The 20,523-nt window shown below is 35.8% G+C and overlaps 2 protein-coding genes across 3 annotated transcripts in view; one reads left to right on the forward strand and one right to left on the reverse strand.

Annotated features, from left to right (window-relative positions):
- Smp_169700.1 (hypothetical protein) overlaps positions 1–11,007 on the forward strand; it is a gene marked incomplete at its 5' end in the record, with an annotated part of 54,998 nt that extends 43,991 nt beyond the window's left edge. The window contains 2 exons of one of the 2 annotated variants that reach the window (XM_018799765.1): positions 2,855–2,881; positions 10,548–11,007. In XM_018799765.1, the coding sequence (XP_018651521.1) occupies positions 2,855–2,881; positions 10,548–10,597 (77 nt within the window). In that variant the 3' untranslated portion in view covers positions 10,598–11,007. Of the gene's footprint in view, positions 1–2,851; positions 2,882–10,547 lie in introns of both variants that reach the window. The other variant, XM_018799763.1, reaches the window with a different exon arrangement.
- A 3,920-nt stretch (positions 11,008–14,927) lies between these two features.
- Smp_169690 (putative coatomer epsilon subunit) lies at positions 14,928–19,405 on the reverse strand (the record flags this gene model as incomplete). The annotated part of the gene is made up of 9 exons (XM_018799766.1): positions 14,928–15,102; positions 15,157–15,231; positions 15,319–15,387; positions 17,288–17,443; positions 17,529–17,664; positions 18,871–18,920; positions 18,955–19,054; positions 19,114–19,280; positions 19,316–19,405. The coding sequence occupies 9 exons, from the start codon at positions 19,403–19,405 to the stop codon at positions 15,049–15,051; spliced, it is 897 nt and encodes a 298-aa protein (XP_018651522.1). The 3' UTR covers positions 14,928–15,048.
- Positions 19,406–20,523: the final 1,118 nt, after the last annotated feature.

The raw sequence follows: 20,523 nt of genomic DNA on the forward strand, positions 1-20,523 counted from the left end.
TGTTAGTGTAATAATAAGAGTAATGATGGGGGTAACTGAAATATACAACCAGAAGATCTCTTTCAGTTAAGAAAGTTAGAACCACTCTTTATGAAGAAAGTAAAAGAAGGTTACAGCAGGATCGCCACTGGCTTCTATTATATATCACAGAATTGTCTCATGTTAAAATAAACGTAACCTTTAGATTACACACATGTATTCAAATGATAACAATCTGGAAACTCAGACGAAAGAACGATGACACATGGAAATAAATATACAATAGTGTTACTATCTCTGAGTAGTTTGTAAGACACATGTTATATTGTACTTCAAGTTTTTCTTTTGATAAGTCTAAGTTTCCTCACTTGTTTTAATGATACTTGTTAGTTTTACTAACTGTTCTCACGTATTTCATTCATATACAACAATCAATACAACTCATTTTCATATTGGTTATTTGATACTACCCATTGATGTTTAAGACTGCAATTGATCAGTCTCGTATTGGCATATGTGGATCCTGTGCGGATTGCCTCGATATTACCTTAGGTCACAAGCATTGTAAGCAGAGATCAATACAGATGTTGTTCTATAACATATTCTGATATAGCACCATAATAACATTTTGTATGGCCTAGAAAGTTAACAAAAAATGGGTAAATAATCCTCAATATATCGATTATTTGATCACTAAAAATATATGAACCAATTTTGTTGAAAAAATTAAAATCATTCTCTTTTCATACTAAAAAACATAACAGTTAAGGGAATAGCTTACATCACGTACTGTTTTTCTAGAACACCGCTAAATTCCAACAAACACTGATAGAGGTTTCGTCGGATTATAGGGTTCCTCAGGAATGGGCACTCACGATCCCACGAAGGATGGAACTCAGAACCTTCGGCATCATGGAGAGGTCTTGACCTCCTGATTACCGAGCTTAATCTAACGTTGTTCAACTATGGTGGTTTAGAGCTTATTATTCACAGTGAACAGTGGAAGATAGTTGTACAGTATCTCGAAATGGCTGAATTTAGACATGTAAACCACTAAACGCAGTTTCAGTGATTAAAGGTTAGAACAAAGGTCCTTGGTTTCACTACGGGTTGGGTTGTGGATGTTCTCTACTAACAGTTCTCACAGTAGAAAGAAATTGATGTCCAATGCTTCTTGTTTCTTAATAGTTTTCCAACGATGATTATCCTGTGACTCAAATAAGGAGGATAATTCAGCTAGTTTGAACTTCGTTACCAAAGTCAGAAATAAATAAAAGGGAAGTTCCCACATAGGGGAGTAGCTAAACTCACTAAAGAAACGCCCATTTGCTACTTCTGATTTCACATTAGATATCATTGATACTTGTTATGTTAACAAAAGAATTTTCAGACAATTAGAAGAATTGGTAAAAAGGAATATAGAGCTCAATTTCTTTACAGTGCTTACTATAAGATTATGATTAATGTTACTCTGTTAACTTTATTTAGTATTTTGGGTGTAACTTTCACATAGCCAATAAGTATTCTATAGTAGTATAATCAGTTTAACAATTAACTCTACTTATAGATTAGTATCTATAATTTTTATGACTGATTCTAATCCAATTTTAAGCTCAATGTGAGTTTTAGGATTGAACCAGAGTTTTTTTTTGTTTATTATTATCAAGTTGAAAGTTTTATGATAGTAATAAATTTGGGAATTATTTAAACACAAATGTTTAATTTGATAATTTATTTAACTAGAGACAAATTTCGATATCATCAATAACCTTATAACTAGAAAGATTTATGGCTACATTGATTGACTAATTGTCATCATCAGAAGGGGGTTTTGTGGAGATTTTAGTAATTTTATATAGTTGAAATCATGAGTCAATTGAAGCTAGACCACCATGGAAAACCTGGAAGCACTGGACGGTCGTTTCGTCCTATTGTGGGATCCTCAGTAGTGCGTATCCACGATCCCACCTCACGAGATTCGAACCTAGGAGTAATCAGTATCATGCGTGAGTGCTTAACCACCAGACTACTGAGCCGGGATCCGACGTTGTTTATGTCTAATTTCAACCGATCCACGAAGTCGAGCGACACATGCACCAATGTCATCAGTGAGTTGATATCTCACAACAGACCTTGTTGAACTCCACTGGTTACTGCTTTTCACTAGAACTCCAGGAAATACCTCATGGTGTCAGTCACTAGTGAGCGTATGATCATTATCAGAAGGGGGTTTGTAGAGATTTTAGTAATTTTATATAGTTGAAATCAGTGGTCTAGCTTCAATTGACTCATGATCTCAACTATTAAAATTACAATGTCTTTTGGAAACATTTTTGTGGGTTTAACAACTATATTTTATAGCTCTTATCATTTTTTTGTGGCTATTTGCCACCGGTTTTATAATACTAAGTAGTTTTCAATGGAAATGCTGATTTTTGTATAACTATCTTCAGAAAAAAATCACTTAATACAGCGACTAATTCCAGCTATTTTATGCCAACTTGTTAAGTAGACTCCGAATGATAGATAGCAATTACGTAGTTAAATATTTCAAAAATATGTAGAGGTAGTCTTATAGTACTTCAAACCTGCAGGTTCGATTTTTAATAGAGAGAACTAATTATCTCAAGATTACACTTGAGTTTTGCAAACGAGAGACAGCTAGCCACAAGACCTAGATCAAGAAGATTTTCCTGAAGATTACCTCCAATCACCTAGTAAATCCAATTACTCATTTTTTATTTCCCTTAGTTAAAAAAATTCTGGCTTTTATGAAACAATAAGTTTACTAACCATATCATTCTTATAGTTTTTCTATCCACCGTATATTATCAATTTCTTACTATCTCCAATTTTTCATTTTCTCATTAAGCAGGTCGTTATGAATATCGTCAAAGTCTTAGTGAGTTTCATTATTCTCTTCTCAATTCGAATTAATAAAATTAATTATATTCTAATATTGTATTTAACGCATCAAGCTCATTCTGTTTAACTCATCAAGTCAGTAGTCATATTTACAACGTAGGGTTAACATATATTAGTTATAGTAAAAATCGTTGACATCACCCTGACCGTTGCTGCTACCTTGACGAGGTGATCGGGCTTGCATATCATGATGAGCCAATTAGGCTATACTGGCTGGAACATTCGTTCCTAAACGTCCGACCATGCCAGACAGGTCGGTTGAGGAGTGTTAGGACTAAAAGTAGCAAACCCAAGGTTCGACGGCGAAATCGTACTACTGACTGTACAGAGGTTTGACAGCAGTAAGGTATTTCCATCAGACAACCAGCATAACAGCAATGCTGCCTTCCCACAAGGAGGGTTAAGGTTGGAAAAGGTCGATCTTGTAAATGCACACCTCTCCTTATCCCACGGATATCCGTCTCCAACAGTAAAGTCTGAACAAGTACTCAGCTAACACGAAAATCGCACACGAAAAGTTGGTGTGTGACCGGCCTCAAGCGATTGTCGCTCGAGCACTTCAGTCATGCCCTCAAGTCACTGAGACCAACCCTAACCCAATTTCATTTTCAAGTACCTCTAGAAGAACCCTTCCATGATGTGGGCGACCGGAAAGTGAAAATTCTCCTCATACATCCTGCGCCAAACCAACGATGGACTCAAATAGACCATATTGTCATCAGTCATCGTTGGGGAGACTCGATAGAAGATTGCCACTCCTTTTGCAGTACATGTTTAGACTCTGGCCACTCTCCAATACGAGCGCGCGTTTGTTCGCACCACACTGCACTCAGAAAAGCCATATGAAGAAGACCCATCAAAGTTGAACTGAGTGACGAGAAAGTCAAAAGTAGATATCAAAAACAACTGAGGTCAGACTTATCCAGATCTGAAAGCGAGGCTGACCCGGATGTTGCTTGGAAAGATATATGAACAGCTGTGGAAACAGCAGCGACATCTATTAGTGAGTTGAACCAAAGGATCATGCAAAACCAGTGGATTTCTGTGAAATCTATTGCACTGATAGCCTTCTGTTACTCTACCATATATTCACCATTCGTCAGATTTTAGAACACAGACAAGCTAATCGATGTCCAACAATGACAGTTTTTCTTGACTCAAAAGCAGCATTTGACTCTGTAGACCAAGAGGTTGTGTGACAGTGTCTGTCGTTGAAAGATGTACCTCAGAAGTACATAAACGTTGTGAAGGTTCCTTACTCGAAAACTACTGGTCGAGTGAGAGTTTATGGCGAACTGTGATGTGATTTTCCAACCTCAAGTGGTGTCTAGTGAGGCTTTCCACTATCTCCATTTTTGTTTATTATCACCATAGACGACCTACTACTGGAAATAACGTTCTCGTCGTCTGAATTTCTGGTAATAGATTTCCTACCAGTAGGGCCACTTATTGACTTAGGATATGCAGATGACACAGTCCTGTTTGGTGAAGATATTGATAAAATGCAGATTGTTTTGGTAGCACTGGGCAACAATGCCAGGATGTTTGGAATGCGTCTAATCAGCCCTAATGGGTTGGTCTTTGACAAAATCTTTGCACGAATTTCAAAAGTTAGCCTGGTGGTAAATCAGTTGATGAGGTTGTGATTCTACATCGACTGAGATGGTCATGTCGCCTATTACGCATGCCTAATCATCGATTATCGATTTGCGCAATGCTGGCTAGTGTCAGAGACATTTGTACTAAAGTTAAGGGTTGACCAAAGCAAAACGTGGCATCAATCCATAAAGTAACTAATTTATCGTGTACGCATGTTGACAGATGCAGACTACTTGATTTTGGTCCGCGTGACTATCGTAATCAGTGATCAGAGACTCTGGGTGGCATGGCTCAACATCGGTCGTAATGTCGTCGTTGTACACAATCTTTGTCCTTCTTTAAACTGTGAGATTAAAATTGCTTTATACCTTTCTTTCTACGAACTAACTCTTTCTTTCCTGTATTATATCCTTGTACACAATCTTTTTTTATATTATTACCATTGAATTAACTACTATGAATTTGATGTTAATCTCGTTGTACTAATGAGGTGTGGGAACTTGGACCGATGTATATGTGTGACTGGTCCTACGTTGTAGCTGATTAACTGACTAAGTTCACATCATAAACCAGCTTCGTGTTAATGGATTAACTAACACTGTCTGTGAATTGTGACTTGTTCAGAAAAGCTATAGTTTACAAACGTGTTAACACAATTAAATTATTTGTTTATTTCTGTTTTTCACTAACCGTTAATTTTCGTTTTGCTCATATAATATGGCTGATTTTGGGATGTTTTCCCAAAGCCTAATTAAATATTTGCTGTGAATTGACATGTGATTCGATTTTCTCTCAATGATGAATAGTTGGAATATCTTTCTAATATTGAACGTGATCTTTGCTAGCTGTATAGACCGAACGACTAATACACAATACTTTAACCATTATCTCCATATAATCTATGGGAGCAATGACTTGTGAAGAAGGTGAACTGCTAAAGACTTCAAATAAGACAAGTAATTTTCGGTACGAGGTCGTAGATGCACACTTCATAAGAGTTTCATATTTGAACAAAACGGCCGTTCAGTGGTTCCAGCTTGTCATTGATGGTCTGACTTATGTATTGAAAATAAATTAAACTGACTTCATACTGAATAAACCGATAGAAATGAGAAAAAAACATTTACTATCAATGAAAGTAGTTCACTTCAAATCATTATGTGAAGTTTAAAATCGATTTCTTATTTGATGTGATATTTAAAGGTTCAGCATCCCTAAAATCTTTATATTAGAACTAGAAGTAGTGATTAATAGTGATACTGAAAATCAATTTGATTGTTTTATGAAACGACTGAATTTTAATGTGCTATTTTGTTTTAATTCATTAGTAGTGGTTTTGTGGATATGATAGTAATTTTAATGGTTGAGATCATGAATCAATTGAAGCAAGACCACCATGGAAAACCTGGAAGCACTGGATGGCTGTTTCGTCCTATTGTGGGACTCCTCAGTAGTGCGCATCCACGATTCCGCCTCACGAGATTCGAACTCAGACATTGATGGATGTGTCGCTCAATTTCGTGGATCGGTTGAAGTTAAACATTTACACCGTTGGATACCAGCCAGCTCAATGGTCCTGAGGTTAGGCGCTCGCCCGCGAAACTGATAGATCCTGGGTTGGAATCCCCTGAGGCGGGATCGAGGATGCGCACTGCTGGGGAGTCCCACAATAGGACGACACGGCCGTCCAGTGCTTCCAGGTTTTCCATGGTGGTCTAGATTCAACTGATTTATGATCTCAACTATTAAAATTAATTCATCAGTTTTAAATTATCTCATTTCTTATGAAAGCTGGAAGTTTTCGGTTTATTCCTATACATGATAATCGAGTAAGAGTAAATCTGTTATTTAGTGCTTATTTTCATTGAGAATTACCTATGTATTTCTATATTGAATGATGTGAAAGATTTATACCTTACGTGGAAACTTCCAATGTTGTTATATCCTCTAAGCTCATTCGTTGCATTATGATGCTCTAGTTTCTATTCTGAATAACAATAATAGCATTTACTTTACTTAGAAATGAGATTTTTAAATTTTGCACATACGCCAAATCAATCTGTTTGGATGAATTTGTCCGTATATGGTTTCTTTTGAAAGGTTTCGTATAATTCGTTTACTTTTATGTACATATATTTCTATATTGATTATTTTGCTTGACTGACTTCTGGGCACGATACTCATATTAATCTGCAAGCAATATTCACATCAACATAAACCATTTTTACAGATCTACACAGAAACAATTAAGTAATCATATAAGCATAAGTCAACTAAATTGGACAGTTGACAAAAATATAGTGAAAAATAAAACTGACGAAATATTTGAAAGCAGCCAGATGATCAACAAAAACTGCACAGTGAAATCCCCCCCTTATTACTTATTATTTAAACACATAAATATTTGTACAAAAGGGCACCAGATAAATTTGCCACACAAATCTCATTTGATTTGTGTGAGGGCTGGGATACTGCCCAAGTGCCAAAACTGAAGCATGTGGTATTCTTAGGGAACCATACCTGGAGTCTTTGACCTAAAGATTTGATCCACAAAGCAGTGGAGCATCATGAGAAGATGCAGTCCCATGGTAGCCGGTGACCAACGATTGATTCATACGCCATTTGTTCCCTCAGGATACTGAAGCCCATATGAATGAGAGTCTTCCAATTCTCCTAGGTGGACCCTCCGTGTCCACCAACCCGGTTAAAGCGCCGAACATTCGCTTTCCATCCTCTCAATTTCGTAAAGTTAATAATCCATAATTAGACTTACCTTACACACACACATACATCACTAAGTTTTTGCTTACTTAGTTTATTTTTATTCCTTCTTATCACTTACTATGAGTAAAATGAAAATTATATTCATAATTAATTTATTATATATTTATGTATAAGATGATTATAAGCTTACATTCTTACTCAGACACATTGGTAGTTGAGTTGTTAAAGGATAACCCAGTAAAAAACAACAATCTATTTTTGCTTTTAAAATGTAAATAAATCTATGTTGCATAGCAACAACTTCATTTTTTCTTTCGTTTTGTTTCATCTCTGTTGTATGTGTTTATTATTTGCAAGAATTTCACATTCTATTCTTTTCTGTCTATACATTGAATGTTTCCCCTATTTGTTCTTATTTCTATGATTCATTTTATTGATTGATCTGTTTTATTGTAGGGTATGGTTAAAATTCATTAAGATTTGAAACACATTCATTCTTATAGGTATACTGTTATATCATATCAAATGAGAATGATTGTTTCAATTTATTCAGTACACAAATTGTTTGGAAACCTTTTTGTATCAATCAGGTGATCTTGAGTTTTGTTAGGAATGTGTTAGTGGTTATTACTTCCAGGTTGCCCATATTGAAGAAAAACAATTTTTCTTGAGGTAACTGAAAAGTAAATTGGGTTAGGGATGATCTTAACAATTTGAGAGTGTGACCATAGGGCTTGAAGTATGACTGTTTGAAGTCAGTCACACATTGCCTTTCTCGAGTAGTTCTTTATGTATTGATACAGTAAAGACTTTACTGCTGGCGACGGTAGTCCATGGGGCAAGGCGAGGTGTACCAATCTCTTATAACCACTCTTTTTTGTGGTTTTCTGGGAGAAACACTTTACTGTCGTTACGTCGATATACAGTTGGTAGTACAACTTCAACCTCTTACTTTAAGTTATGGCTTGCAGTTTTCCTGTTCTCCAACCGATCTGTCTGGAATGGGGTATAACCTCAAGGGAATAAAGATTCCATCCAGCTTAGCTCGACTGTTACATCATGATATGCAAGCCAAACCATCAAATTAAGATAGCAGCTACGAACACGTGATTATGAGTTTGAATACATATCACCTATTTTACCATATATCTTGACTGATTTGTTCCTGTCTCGATTCATTTACTGGAATTAAAAATTATTCTTTGAATAAAGGCTGTGAAGCAAAATAAGCAATATTGACGAACTGCCTGGTAAAAAGATCAGGAAACATTGTTATCTATCTTTACATTCATTATTTGAGGGTACATTAATGACAAACAGCCCAGCCAACAAATCTTTACTAAGATTACTTTTCCATACGATCACAAATGTTACCATTTAAACATTGAAGACTGAGCAACTCATCTTTATGTCAAGTCATTGCGTTCAGCAGTTGAAACCTATTAATTGTGACAAATAGGAATCATAGGTTCAATCTAATGTATGAGATGAGCTCAAAATTAAAATGAAACAGCTATCTAATATTCATTAGTTCCATTGGTTATCTAATCCATTTCAGAAGACACAGTAAAAGGCCATTCTAAAACTCATTGTTAAGTACGGAAGTATGAACTGTGCCTAGAGTTTATGAGGAAACTGCTATCATTGTACATGTTTTCCAATAATAATTTGTTGAATATATTTGCTCTACACTTCATTCTTCTATCTTGTTCTTTACTTTATCTAAACACCCTTTTATTCCTACAAGTTCTAAATGATGACATATTCTTTGTCAATTAGTCTACTCTAACTAATAGATACTTCTTACAAAAACAATTCAACAAATTTGCAAGAGCATACTTTAACGAATAGAAATTCTCTACTTCTGCAAATACTACTACTAGAATTATTAGTAGTAGTATGGATAACAGATAATACTCATATAGTTGAGATCATGAGTCAATTGAATCTAGACCACCATGGAAAACCTGGACGGCCGTTTCGTCCTATTGTAGGACTCCTTTAGCTTCAATTGACTCGTGATTTCGACTATGAAAATACTGGAATCTCTACAAAACCCCTTCTGATTATTATCTATTCTTTGTCAAATTATATTTTGTATCACTGCTCAGGAGTCCCACAATAAAACGAAACGGCCGTCCAGTGCTTTCAGGTTTTCGATGGTGGTCTAGCTTCAATTAGCTCATGATCTTAACTATATAAAATTACTAAAATCTCCACAAAACCCCCTTCAGATCATATTCAGTTGAAAGTAGTCAATATTGTATAAAAGTAATTTCATAATTTACTGAGATCAAAACTCATCTAATGTAAGTACAATTTTAGCCATAAGAATACATCGTTCTGTTGATTCGTTTTATATAGCTACTGTTAGAGGATATAGATTTAAACTGGAACTTCATTTCTCAGTTATTCCTTTGGGAACACGACTATTACTTATTAAGATGGATTTATTATTTCTGTAACTACCTGTTGTGATTCACTGTCATTTGAAAAACTACTGAAAACTAGGAAACTTTTAAATCACACCACAGTAAATTTTGATCCTAATCAAAAATTATTCATATTAAACTTGAAAGAACATACATCAATGTTTAATATGATTCTTTAAGAGTTTCCACTGAAATTTATCTTTAAAAAGTGTAGACTAAATGAAGTATTCTGATTCAAAAACTCTAGGCAATATGGTAAGAAGCAACAATATATGGGTCATTTATTTTAAGAATGATTCTGAACATTACTAGTAAACGAAAACTATGAAGCTTAATAAACTAAACATAACTACCAATTAAATTCACTTGGTGTGATACTGCCCAGGTGGTTTTCTTAGGGGGCAAAACCCCGAGCCTTTGACTTGAAGGTCTAGTCCACAAGTCAGTGAAGCGTCTTAAGGAGATGCAGTCCCATGATAGCCGGTGATCAGTGATTGATTCATATGGCATTTGTTTCTTCAGGATACTCGAGCCCATGTGCACCATTGTTTTGGAATCAGGGTTTTCCAACTCCCCTAAGTGAATTTTCCGTGTCCACTGACCCGGTTAAAGCGCTGGATATTCGCTTTTCGTCCTCTCAATTTCGTAAACAACAGTAATGTCACGAGAAGGTAGTGAGTAGGACTTCCCTGGCAGAGGCTATATATTCGCGTGGCCATGTGAGAGCATTTCGAGAGGGAGAGCGGACTCTCTTCCATAGAGTTAAGAATGACATTTATATGCTAAATCAACAGTAAGTCGAATATAACAACAAGATGTCTAAAACTTTACTAATCGACTTCTTGAAAATAAATTTCTTTAATTAGATTCATCTCTTTTATTGAACAGATCAATCTGCACCATTGTCATCAGTCTTTCGTGTACAAGGAGAATATTAAGATAATTCTTATTGTTTACATTGTCAACTATTCCTACATTAGAATTTTTCAATGAAACATTCGTATTATATAATTTCTACTATGGAGAAAAACATCAGATTATTTAACAGCAAAAAACAAGACAACGTTGAATTCCGGCATTGTTTGTATACTAATCATATTGCACAATTAACAAATCAATTAGCCAAATTGATTCCTTGAAATTCTTTTCTTTATCATTGAATATGATAACAGACTTTACTTTTATTAATTTTCAAAACTTCAAGTGTCAGGAATTTCCGATATATAGATTCAGGTTCTCCTTATTTCTGAAATTTCTGTACGTATAATTTCCTTCATTTATTGATTGTTAATTATTTATACATTTTTGTTATTTATTTATAGAAAGAGTAATATCACTAGATGACCAAGTTATTACTTATGATTTTTTATAGAAAAGATTGTACAAGTAGAGAAGGGGTGCATAGCGAAACCATATAGGTTATAGTGAGAACTGTGATGATAATTTGTGTTTACTATATTGATCTAGATCAAACAATATCAGAAAATTGTTTAGCGAATCCAATTTCCTATTGTTACGTCTTTGATCTGTCTACTCACTTTCGTATCGAGGATAACTTGTTCAATGTAGATTAAGACCTTGATGCGATAGGCTGACTGGCTTAACCTTGAGGCTAATATGCGTGAGTTCGAAGTGGAGTAGAGAGACGAAAACTATCCTATCACCTGATTGGCTGACAGGCACGCGCGCGAGAGAGAGAGAGAGAGAAGACAACCGGAACACTACTCCATTTATTCCCAATTCCGATCTGGTTTCTGATTTCAGGTTAGTGTAAAAAGATACATGAATAAATAGATGACTAACCCGAACACAACGTACAACAATTAGAAAAATACAACTATGTCAAAAAAACTGGGAGATTAAGAGTAGAAAAGATTACTGTTAAATTACAATAGCTTTGGAACAGAAAAGGCTGTGGCAGTGAATCATATATCAAACGAAAGCTTATGATCTGTAGAATAGACTAGGGACAAAAGTAAATGTTAATGTTTTGCAAGCTTTGAATTAAATGAAATAACTTCCCAAAAGTAGCTTCCGTATTTTGTCAAGGCCTCTTGTTTCTCTGTTCACATCACCTATTAAATTCAAATATGGTATAAATGTTATGAGTACAATATTTAGGAATCAATGTATCGAGTTGTAACTCAATAGCATAAACTCTTGAGTCATGACCATATGGATTTTCGGATACGGATTCTATCTAGATTTGCCGAATAGTGTTGTACAACTAGCTTCTGAACAATAGATGTGATAACAAGCAAGATATCGTAGTTAAGGATGAAGATGGCACTACTTGGTGAAGTTTCATTATCTGAGCTAGGTGGTCGTTCTGGGCAACAATGTCGGAACAAGCTCCAGATAAATGTCAGCTATCCAAAGTTCTTCACTCATATATGATAGTTTGTCCTATCATTATAGAACATGAAAAGGAGAGCATCCTTAATATATTTAATAATATCCACCCATCAATTACGTTTACACTAGAAGAAGAACAGAATGGTAGTATATCGTTTTTAGATGCCCAACTAACCAGAAGAGTAGATGGAACATTAAAAAGAGGATTACATAGAAAATCTACAGTTGGACAGTACACTCATTTCTATAGCGCAGTACCAATGAAATACAAAAGAAACCTAATAAAGATCCTAACTCATCGTGCTAGAATGATTTGCTCTGACGACATTATTTTAGAGGAATTGGTTAATATTCGAAACTTGCTTAGTAGGAATGGGTACCCAATGAAATTTATCGACAAACACATGACGGAGACGAAAAGAAGGACAAGGGTACCTACTGTTCCGAAGAAGGTACTGTTCCTAAAGTTACAATTCTTAAATGATGCTACGGAAGAAATCTTGACACAGAGGTTAAGAAGGGCAGTACAGAAAACATTTAATGCAGCCCGACTTAGTACCGTCTTCTACAACCGCCCCACAATAAGAACTGTTAATAAAGACAGATTGCCTGAATTCGCCACATCTATGTGTATTTACCAACTCAACTGCTCCTGTGGAGCCAGTTATATAGGGTGTACAATTCGGCAAGTTCGTCAACGAATAACAGAACACCATCCGTCGTGGTTGACCAAAGGACAGGTAAAGGGGATTAAGAGTTCTATTCTCGCTCACTTGGTGGACACAGGTCATCATGTTGAACTGAATAAAGCTTTTAAGGTTATCTACCATATTCCATCAAATTTGCCACATGGTTTACGAGCTCGTCTATTGCACATAGCTGAAGCCATCGCAATTCATATTCACAAACCAAACCTTTGTATCCAAAAGAAGTTTGTACAACCACTCTCGCTACCTTGGTCATCGGTATAGCGGAGTTTGTAGCAGGATTTCGGTAAACAATTATCTTATTCCTTCCATTTTTGTATTTTACTTATTCTCTACATTCGTCTCTTGATTCTTGCATAACTACTATGTTACTGACCATTCATCAAAATATTTTGTTAGTTCTTTCTTCTCTTTTTATATATTATGCAACGTAGCAACTGATTGATTTTCAAATAATAACTTTGATCAGTATTAATCCTTCTCTTCCAATTAATGTTAGTTTATAATCGATGTGTCATTATATAATCATTACGTAACGTATCTACTCCATGAGTGTTATTTAATTATTGTAAATCATATATATATTAGTGTAGAGCCATGATGAAAAACTAATTGAAAAGAAATTTCTTCGCTCGATTCGTTCCTTTCATTATAGATTAGTTGTCGCTGACTCTAACTTTGTTGTTGCATGTATATGAAAATGGCACTATTCAATACAATGTGGGTCACAATTTTGGAAATTCAGACCACGTTTAGATTTAATGAGAAAAAACCTATTACTATGATATTCATTACCGCTAAATCTTAGTAAAACACACGAAACTGAGGAAAAAATTATCCGAAAAGCCAACTTAGAAGAATTAGATAATCAACATATATTCATCAGTAATCTAAAATGGAATTAAATTGAAAAATGTATTTAAGTATAAAATGGAAATTTACAGCACCCCATCTGATTATTATTCACAATTTAAAATAATTCTTGGAATCAAGCATAATGGATCCATATACCGATCAGATCACATCAATATCACGCTCTAGAACTCTACAATTATCTTATTCCGCCTTTGGATTATTTTCATTCACTTCCAGTAAGTCATTGTACTCGCGACGATAAAAAAATACAGACGATTTAGGCGTTATCACTATCAATTTTATTATCAACATACTTCATTCTATATGTTACTGCATTTTTTCGGTACGCAAAAAGTTCGATAATATTTCACTGTACTGAGATCTAGAAGTTATCAAAGTGAGAATACGATTAGTCAAGAAACGTCAACTTTTAAATCTCGTTCGTATTCTGATAAAACATAACACAAACAGCGAACCTAAATGAACTGAATTCTAACCATTTCCCTTATATCGTGTTGGTATATTGCCTATAACGCATAAAACTTGGTTGATGAAATGTGGTATTACTGACAACGAAACCTTACTCTGAAGCTTTCTTACATCATTATCACGGTAGATTTCGACCCTACTACGATTTTCCCAAACAATTTAAAACCTTAAAGTACATTTATTTTAGCCAGCACACTCAAATCCGATAACATTGACCACAAAGTCATATTGAACAATTTAGTAAAAAGTATTTCCAGGTTTTCCATGATGGTCTAGCTTCAATTGACTCATGATCTCAACCATTAAAATTAAATTTTTACCTTGACAGTTGTTGGGGATGTTAAACCCCCAGAACTTACTTGATAAATAGCCTATTTTTGTAATTTTATTTTGAAAATTTGAATTTCTTTGTTTTCGTGCAAAAAGCGCTCTTTTCACCTTCGATTCGTATTTCCCACTTGTAAAATATCTTAAACGCTATTTGTCTGTTGTATCTTTGAGTGTGCTATTTTGTGATGCTACCCAAGGCCAATTTATTGCTGTATATATATACATTTAATTTTTCCCCTTACGATTGCTGTGCTTCTGGCTGCTACGGAATATATTTTCCCCGCTTCCAACTTGGACTTCTTACTCTCGTTAGCTGGGTCTGGGACGCGTCAGAATAGCTAGCTTATCGGTCTCTGGTCACAAGTCTTTGTTCCGTTCGCTAACTAGTTAATTCGAAACGCTTCAGATATAACAATAGTTCTTGTGGTAATGAAATAATTCATATGACTTCATAATAGAAAATTTTAAAAATAGCATCTTAGGACAAAATATTCAAGACCAAATCAAAGAATGAATAAGACAAGAATCAGATCATAATCAGCACCCTTTTATTTTAGACCAAATGACAAACAAAAAGAGTAAGAAAACAGATACAAGTTATCATGATCATAAAAACTGATACAAAATAAAAGAACAGACAGAATAAAAACACATTATCCTGATACACTTGGAGCGTAATGTTTTGCGCAACGTGTAAATTCATCATCCTATAAAATAACAATATAATTAATTAAATCTTTTAAAGTGAACAGTCTTCTTACCTTCTCTGCATAATCTAAAAGAAATGGATGATCCTTACAACAATCTCGTAATTGAGATATCAATCTATTGATAATCTGTTTTGAAAAAAACAAAGTGATGAAGATTTATTAGAAGTTAACCAATGGATAATCGAAGATTTTTCCAAAATTAAACATCCTTACCTCAGTCGGTTTTCCTAAATGATGATAAACCACGATCATATTTACAATGGTATCAGGATTATTACCATCCTAGAAAATGTAACAAATATACATATACAATAATATGAATAAGATTCTCTTAGGAAAATTAATCTGCATATTGTTAAGCTAATAATACACTTTTTTATAAAGATCAAAAATCATAACTAGTACTAACAGAGATACTAAGTGAGGTAAAAAAAATTGCACCACAGTACCCAAAATAAAATTCACAATAACAGACAAATACGATCTTGTACAGTCAGTCAATCAAAACGTAGAACTTCGTACGTACGTACATCAGTTCGAGTTGCCATACCACATTAGCACAGAGATGCAGTTGTCGATTCAAATCCCATAGTGGTAGAAGTAGTAAGAGTATAAGCAGCAATCCGATAGATTAGGGTTTGAAGATGTTATTCAAGAAGTATAATCCAGTGAAATAAATTTGGAAAGAGAATAAAGATAGGGACATGAAAAATTCAGAAGATTAGAATTTGGGAGAACACAAAGAGTGGATGCACCTTCACCATTGCAAACGATTTTGAGCCATGTCATTCAAGGTCTCTAATCATCGATTGCTATCATCTCGCTCATCCCAACCAGGCAGTCTACACCTACCAACATGGCTCAGTCCAATTGTCAATGACTTCATGGATTTGTGCCACGTTTTGGTCTGGCCGCCCCTAGCTTTCTTTCAACCTTCTTCTACACCATAAGACATTGCACGTCGGAGCAGTCGGTGGTTGGGTATACGTAACACGTGTCTCAGCCATCTCAATAATAAAGCTGTTCAGTATATCATACTTTTATTTATTTATTTGAATACAAAACCATTGGAACAAAAGAGCATTAAATACATATGCGTCACATAATAACAATGAGGTTGTAAAGAGATAGGGGGTGGAAGGTAAAATAAAAAAGAGCAACAAAGGACAGAAATTAGTCCATAGGAGTGAAATAATAAGAGCAGTTTTGCTCTCATGTCTATAGATGTTAATGACTGACATCCCATCAGCTTCACAGGCTTTTTCACTCACATCAAACTTCTTGCTGCCAGTGACGCGGACGAGTTGAAAGAACTTCTGGCAGTTAACACAAGCGGCTAATCTTTCCAACTCGTTTGAACGCTCCGACCACCAAGCTTCTCAGTCCTTACAAAAGCTTTGCACAGTTCTGTTGCGTAACAACCCTCGCTTATGGTCAAACACGCAGTCACTCTGAGTAGACCGACGGGCTTTATTGAGTTGTAAGAAGCCTGAAGAAACCTAGTGCTTATAAGCGGGATGTTTCGTGAAACCGCAAGCGACTTCACTCGCCACTTTTAAGGCGTCATATAATTGCAACCAATGCTCATCTATACTTTTCCGTGGGATGATAACTAGCCTTGAACATAGCTCGGTTAGATATTTGGTCACAACAGAAGCTGAAACCAATTTGCTGACATCTACCCGTTTAGGACGATGAATTTGTTGGCCACTGAAACGTAAGATAGGATTAGCGCTAACAAGGACATGACCAGAGTTCAGATAAGCACGGCAACAGAAGCGGAAGTCCTGTACACAGCCACAACAGCTGTAGCTAATCGCGGTGTGATCAATCTGAGTCGAGATTTCAGATGCAGAGGACTCCAGGTAGCACATAGGTAATGATTGTGCCTATAGTTAATAACCGTCATATGAGTAGAACCCTGTACTTTAACAATACGGAATCAAACTACTTACTGAATGAAATCTTAAATTTTTAAAATATCACTCCGACCATTTAAAGGTAATAAATATTGATAAACAACTATCTTTTCCTAAAATAGAGGCGTTGAGAATTTACGATAAAACCTGTAAACTGTTATACATCTCAAAAAACGGGCAAATGGAAGATATTTTCGTTTATTGACCTTGTCTTTTCAGAGATGATTTTTGGACACCGAAATACAAATAAGTAATAAACTAACCATATCAATAGCTTCCTGAAGGATTGGTTCGGCTTCAACCCAATTATTCATACCCATCAAAGCTGCAGCTTGACCATTTAACAGTAAAGTTGAAGGTCCATGTTTTTCTTTAAGTTCTTCATATATGTGAACGGCTTCTTGCAGCTGATCACCGCCCTGAAAAAAGCGAATGTCATTTTTAAAGCGAAGTAAAATGGTGGGGTCCATATGTTTTTTTTGAGCAACACTACCAGGAACATACTTTTTTCACGTAGTATAAAGCTGCGGCAAGTTGTGCTGCTAGAGAATCTTCATCCGCAGTTTGCATACGTCGAACAGCCTTGCCAGCAAGATCACAACGATTCATTTGGAGTAGGCACTGAACTGTTAAAGCATTGCTAAAAGGAAAGGTGGCTTTAGGTATTAAGCTTGTTAGGTGTCCAAAATGCTAACATTTCGTAATAAACTTATCAAACTAGGATTAACTGGACATAAAATCCAAAACAAATTAGTTATGTTTACATGACCATAAGGAGAAAAATAAACGGATTAGCGAGCTATAACAGTGATGTTACATGTTTATGTGGTTATAATAATGTTGACAGTTCAACAAACGACAGAGGCCAACTAGACTACTGTAGACATTACAAAGTCAAAAAGGGGGTAGGGCTAAGAATAAAAACTTATTTACATGATAATTGTGTTGTAGTTTTCTGATTTATTTGTCACAGTATTAAACATCCATAACTATCGAGTTGCAGGAAGGCAGCGTCGCTATTATGCTGGTTTTCTGATGGAAATACTTTACTGCCGCCAAACCTCTGTATAGTCAATAGTACGACTTCGCCTCGAACCTTAGATTTGCTGCTTTTAGTCATACCGCTCTTCACTCGACCTGTCTGGCATGGTCGGACCTTGAAAAACGAATGTTCCAGCCGGTAGTGCCTGGTTGTTTCATCACGATAAGCGAGCCCCACCACTACGTCGAAGTAGTGGCAAGTTGGGTTTCTTACGTGTTGGTCATCAGACGATCATGAAATCTACCAATGGCTGAGTGGACAGTTTACAGTTGCTTCCCACACCAGGATTTTTTCAGGCAATGTCATTTCACACTTGGTGACAATATTAGCGAGGGGCATAAAAGCTAAAAAGCAGATCATATAATGGAAATGACTGAGGAAAATGAAACAGTTAATTTTTACTGAGAAGGAATGTAAGACAATGCATGAGTCGAACCCGTATAGATGTATAATGAATTCCAAATTATGAGGAATACCCTGATTTTAGTGGACCAGCCTCACATGAAATCGTATTTTAACAAATTTAAATACGAAGACATACTATCACTTTCAAACTGCGAATGTGTATATCGTGTAATTAAGTTAAATTCCAAAAACTGCAGAACGATGTCAATTGTTTTCAAAGATTGTCTTAAATAGTTATTACGCACAATGTAATTCTCGACTATTTTTAATTAGGAACTACTATAACTGTAACGACTTCAAAAGCCAGAAATTATGTGTGGACTGCCAACTAGAGGTTTGTTTCTGAGACCCCGACTTACAACATCCCACACTGAATACTGTTCTAAGAGAGAAACTCACCAGTAAGTGTCGCTTCCATTATTTAAGGTTTTCAAAGCATATTCCACCATCTAAAGTGAGACAAAGGAATTAGTACTAACTTACGTTTAAATGAAGATATATGGTTGCTACAATGACGATCGCATTCTGGTTTAAATCCACATGTTGCTCCAGTATTTTGTCAAGCTGTTTAAGCGCAACGTTCCTTCAAATATGAAACAACATAAAAGGTTTGCCGCTATTATTGATGGAATATAGACATACTCAGATACGCCTTTCGAAAGGTACATAGCCAAGAGCCTAAGAAGCTTCAGCTCTGGCTCGTCAGTGTCCTCAGGAATTTCATCTAGTACAACTCCATACTTTTTCTGAGCTATGTATACTTGATAAGTAAGCACATTAGCTTGCAACTCTACGTCTGAAGAACCCGACTATAATAAAAATAAAATATAATAGACTTTATTACCTTCAACTTTTGGATTGTTTTAAGAGCCAGTTGATGTTGTCCCAGAATGAAAGCACACTGAGCATCTAACAGTACTAGCTCATCACTCATATTTGGCTGCCACCTAACAACTAAGTAACGCAAAACGTGAAAGTCCGGTGCAACTTCCAATTTAAATGGTTTCAATGTCTACATTATGACCTCCCAACTATCTGTGTACTGTTGTTCAAAATCTATTTCAGATCATTATTGATGCCAACGACATTTAATCATGTTCTGGAAGACAAGAAAAGTGTGGGCATATCATAAGCGAAATTAGCACTAAGTAAATAAAATACTGTGATCAAATCGCCTCTGGTTCTTCTATATGATAATGGAAATAAGTTGAGTTTAGCTAGTCTGTTATCATACGGACATTATTTCAAGACCGCTCGCGACGCTCTTCAACATGTCCCTTTCATGCGCTCAACTACCTAGAGACTGAAAAGACGCTATAGTTAGTCCTATATTCAAGGATGGTCAGAGACGGATCGTATCTAACTACCGGCCTGTCAACCTGACCAGCATAGTAGTTAAGTTACTTGAAAAGATAATTCGGGCTAAGTTACTGAGTCACATAGGTTCGTATAATCTGTTAACTCCTGAGCAACATGGGTTTCGTAACAAGCTTTCATGCTTAACTAACTTACTCAATTCGAGAGAGGATTGGACATATGCCCTAGATAACGGCCTGTCTGTCTGTCGACGTGATATTCATAGATTTTAGCAAAGCGTTTGACAAGGCTTCCCAATTAGGTCTTATGCAGAAGCTCTCGAGCTTGGAAATAACCGGTGCTATACAGGAATGGATAGGAAGCTTCTTATGTGGCCGCAGACAGAGAGTGAGAGTCAATGGAACGCTGTCCGAACGGAAACCGGTCAAAAGTGGTGTACCCCAAAGCACCATCTTAGGCCTTTTACTTTTCCTTCTGTATGTTAATGAACTACCTTTATCGCTTAAGTCGTCCACATTATTGTTTGCTGATGATGTTAAAATCTGGAGAACAATAAGAAGTGAGGCTGATCGTTGTCATCTCCAAGCTGATTTAGACGGATTAGTTAGATGGGCTTATGATTGGGGCTCGGAAGGTTATTCCAGGAGGAGTGTGCCCATGCACATCGGCCACCGTTGTAGTTACCATTATACCATTAATGATAAATCTCTTTAAGAACGTAAAGACTTAGGAGTA

The sequence above is a fragment of the Schistosoma mansoni genome, chromosome 3 (genome assembly GCF_000237925.1).
Source record: "Schistosoma mansoni strain Puerto Rico chromosome 3, complete genome".
In the NCBI taxonomy this organism is placed as follows: Eukaryota; Metazoa; Platyhelminthes; class Trematoda; order Strigeidida; family Schistosomatidae; genus Schistosoma; species Schistosoma mansoni.